General features: G+C 34.2%; 1 protein-coding gene across 1 annotated transcript; it reads right to left on the reverse strand.

Annotated features, from left to right (window-relative positions):
* Nucleotides 1–333: 333 nt before the first annotated feature.
* On the reverse strand, nucleotides 334–2,208 carry LOC149032949 (uncharacterized). Its single transcript, XM_089171143.1, has 2 exons — nucleotides 1,920–2,208; nucleotides 334–1,801 (listed from the first exon to the last, which is right to left on the reverse strand). The coding sequence occupies exons 1-2, from the start codon at nucleotides 2,040–2,042 to the stop codon at nucleotides 611–613; spliced, it is 1,314 nt and encodes a 437-aa protein (XP_089027269.1). The 5' UTR covers nucleotides 2,043–2,208; the 3' UTR covers nucleotides 334–610.
* Nucleotides 2,209–2,609: the final 401 nt, after the last annotated feature.

The following is a 2,609-nucleotide window of genomic DNA, read 5'->3' on the forward strand; positions in this document are numbered from 1 at the left end:
GTTTCGAATAGAAAGAAATGATAAAAAATTTTCGCTGTTTTATAAATTCGTTTTTCATGACTGATGCGAGAGACGAAGTAATATAAGTTAATGCTTAAAATAATGAAATAAGAAATATATATATATATGTATATATATATATATATCATTTTTCGACATAAAAATATATTTTTTAATGTAGATAATATGTAACAGGAATATGCGTCTTAATGGAAATTTGATACTATTATGTAAATGTATACACATTTGTCTATAATATCAAGACTAAAACAAGATAAAATTGACTTACATATATAGAAATAGAATTCGTTTTATCGTTATACAAAAAAAATATTTATGGAACCACATCTGTAATGGAATATGTATTTGCATATATATATAAAAATATATACATATTAAATTATACAATAATTAATCTATGAACACATAATAAGGAAATCAGAACTTTTTACACCTTATTTCTTGTCATTATATTTCTTTCATATCATGTTTTATCTAATTTTAAAATTGCTTAAAATACTAACAACACTACAGTACTTTTACGATTTAAGTCGTTAATGGGGATTTTCCATTACCGCTTTATACAGAGATTAATTTTTGGGTTATATGATTATTCAGAAGATTGGCTAGACTCCTCGCTACCTGATCCTTCCGTTGGTGCACTGCTGCTTGGTCCTTCAGTTGCTGGTTCACTGCTACTTGGTCCTTCAGTTGGTGGTTCACTGCTACTTGGTACGACAGGTGATGGTTCACTGCTGCTTGGTGCATCAGTTGGTGGTTCACTGCTACTTGGTACGACAGGTGATGGTTCACTGCTGCTTGGTGCATCAGTTGGTGGTTCACTGCTGCTTGGTGCGTCAGTTGGTGGTTCACTGCTGCTTGGTGCGTCAGTTGGTGGTTCACTGCTGCTTGGTGCATCAGTTGGTGGTTCACTGCTGCTTGGTGCATCAGTTGGTGGTTCACTGCTGCTTGGTACATCAGTTGGTGGTTCACTGCTGCTTGGTACATCAGTTGGTGGTTCACTGCTTGGTACTTCAGTTGGTGCTGCAGTGCTTGGTACTTCAGTTGGTGCTGCAGTGCTTGGTGCATCAGTTGGTGGTTCACTGCTGCTTGGTCCTTCGGTAGGAGCACTACTGCTTGGTCCTTCGGTAGGAGCACTACTGCTTGGTACAACAGGGGATGCACTGCTACTTGGTCTTTCAGAAGATGCATTGCTTGCTGGTTCTCCAGATTCACTGCTACTTGGTACATCAGTAGGTAGTACACTGGTTCTTGGTGTATCAGTAGATGGTTCGCTGGGAGTGGTGGTACTTGGCTCAGTCGTAGTAGTAGTACTTGGTTCAGTCGTAGTAGTAGTACTTGGTTCAGTCGTAGTAATAGTACTTGGTTCAGTCGTAGTAATAGTACTTGGTTCAGTCGTAGTAATAGTACTTGGTTCAGTCGTAGTAGTAGTACTTGGTTCAGTCGTAGTAGTAGTACTTGGTTCAGTCGTAGTAGTAGTTTGTTCAGTCGTAGTAGTAGTTGGTTCGGTTGTAGTAGTAGTAGGTTCCTCAGTCGTAGTAGAAGGTTCCTCAGTTGTAGTAGTTTCTACCCGATCCGATGCATAAACTTCAAAACGTACAAGTAATCCTTTGCCTATTTCTCCAGTGACTAAGTAAAGAATTCTACGTGAACCTAATCCTCCAATTATTGGATAAACTTTTGATTCCGACACACCCACATCTTTTATTCGAATATAAGTTATATTTGCCGTTGAATGAGCTCCAACTCTGGCAGTCATTATTTTACCTGGAATTCGTGGCTAAAAAAAAAGTAAAAATAAATTTTAAAAAATAGAACAACGTTTCGTTAATTTGTCAGAGTTCAAGTGAATTTTTTTTTATTATTATATTTTTTGATTAATATTAATATTTATATACCTTGACAATAATTCTGTCAGTTACGAGAAAATCTCCCTCTTCGCGTCTACCCAATAGGAAATCATTTCCCGCAACAAAAGTTGCCACAGTTAGACAAAATAGACAAATTAGTATCCCTCGCATATTGAACGAGATTTTATTGACTCGCGATCTCTTCAATAAATTTATTTTACTCGAGTATCAAAGTCTAACTGAATTAACGACGTATCGCGTTAGTATTTATACCTTCTTGTTATCAATATTCCCGGTACATGTTACTCGGAAGGTTTGTAAATGGCATTAACTCGAAGATTTCAATCACTCAAACGATATAAACAAGTTATATAAGATTCTTTGAGCCTATTTATTTTAGAATTTCCTTGTTTCGGTGTTAAATCATATATTCAATAATTAAAAATGAAAATTACATCATATCGTTGAAATAAATTAAAAATATAAACGACGTAGATCGTAAATTTGAAATAACAAATAAATCATAAATTTATCAAAGTTGATGAAACATAAAAAATATCATCAAAGAAACTACAAAATGCACGTGTCCAATATTTTATACAATAACATTTAACATCATTTTTATAAATAAAAATAATGAACAAATTTGGTTTAATCGTACTAAACAAGTATGAATACAACTAATAATAAAAAAAAAATAAAAATTACCAAATAATTACAATTCAAATGTTGATAACA

The sequence above is a fragment of the Polistes dominula genome, unplaced genomic scaffold (genome assembly GCF_049000335.1).
Source record: "Polistes dominula isolate Pdom_NZ unplaced genomic scaffold, Pdom_raw_medaka contig_31, whole genome shotgun sequence".
NCBI classification, from domain to species: Eukaryota; Metazoa; Arthropoda; class Insecta; order Hymenoptera; family Vespidae; genus Polistes; species Polistes dominula.

Excerpts from the sequence above, each read along its gene's own strand:
- LOC149032949 (XM_089171143.1), bottom strand. The coding sequence starts at position 2,042 with ATGCGAGGGATACTAATTTGTCTATTTTGTCTAACTGTGGCAACTTTT. Across the intron at positions 1,802-1,919 it reads CTGACAGAATTATTGTCAAG|CCACGAATTCCAGGTAAAAT; the intron begins GTATATAAATAT and ends CTTTTTTTTTAG.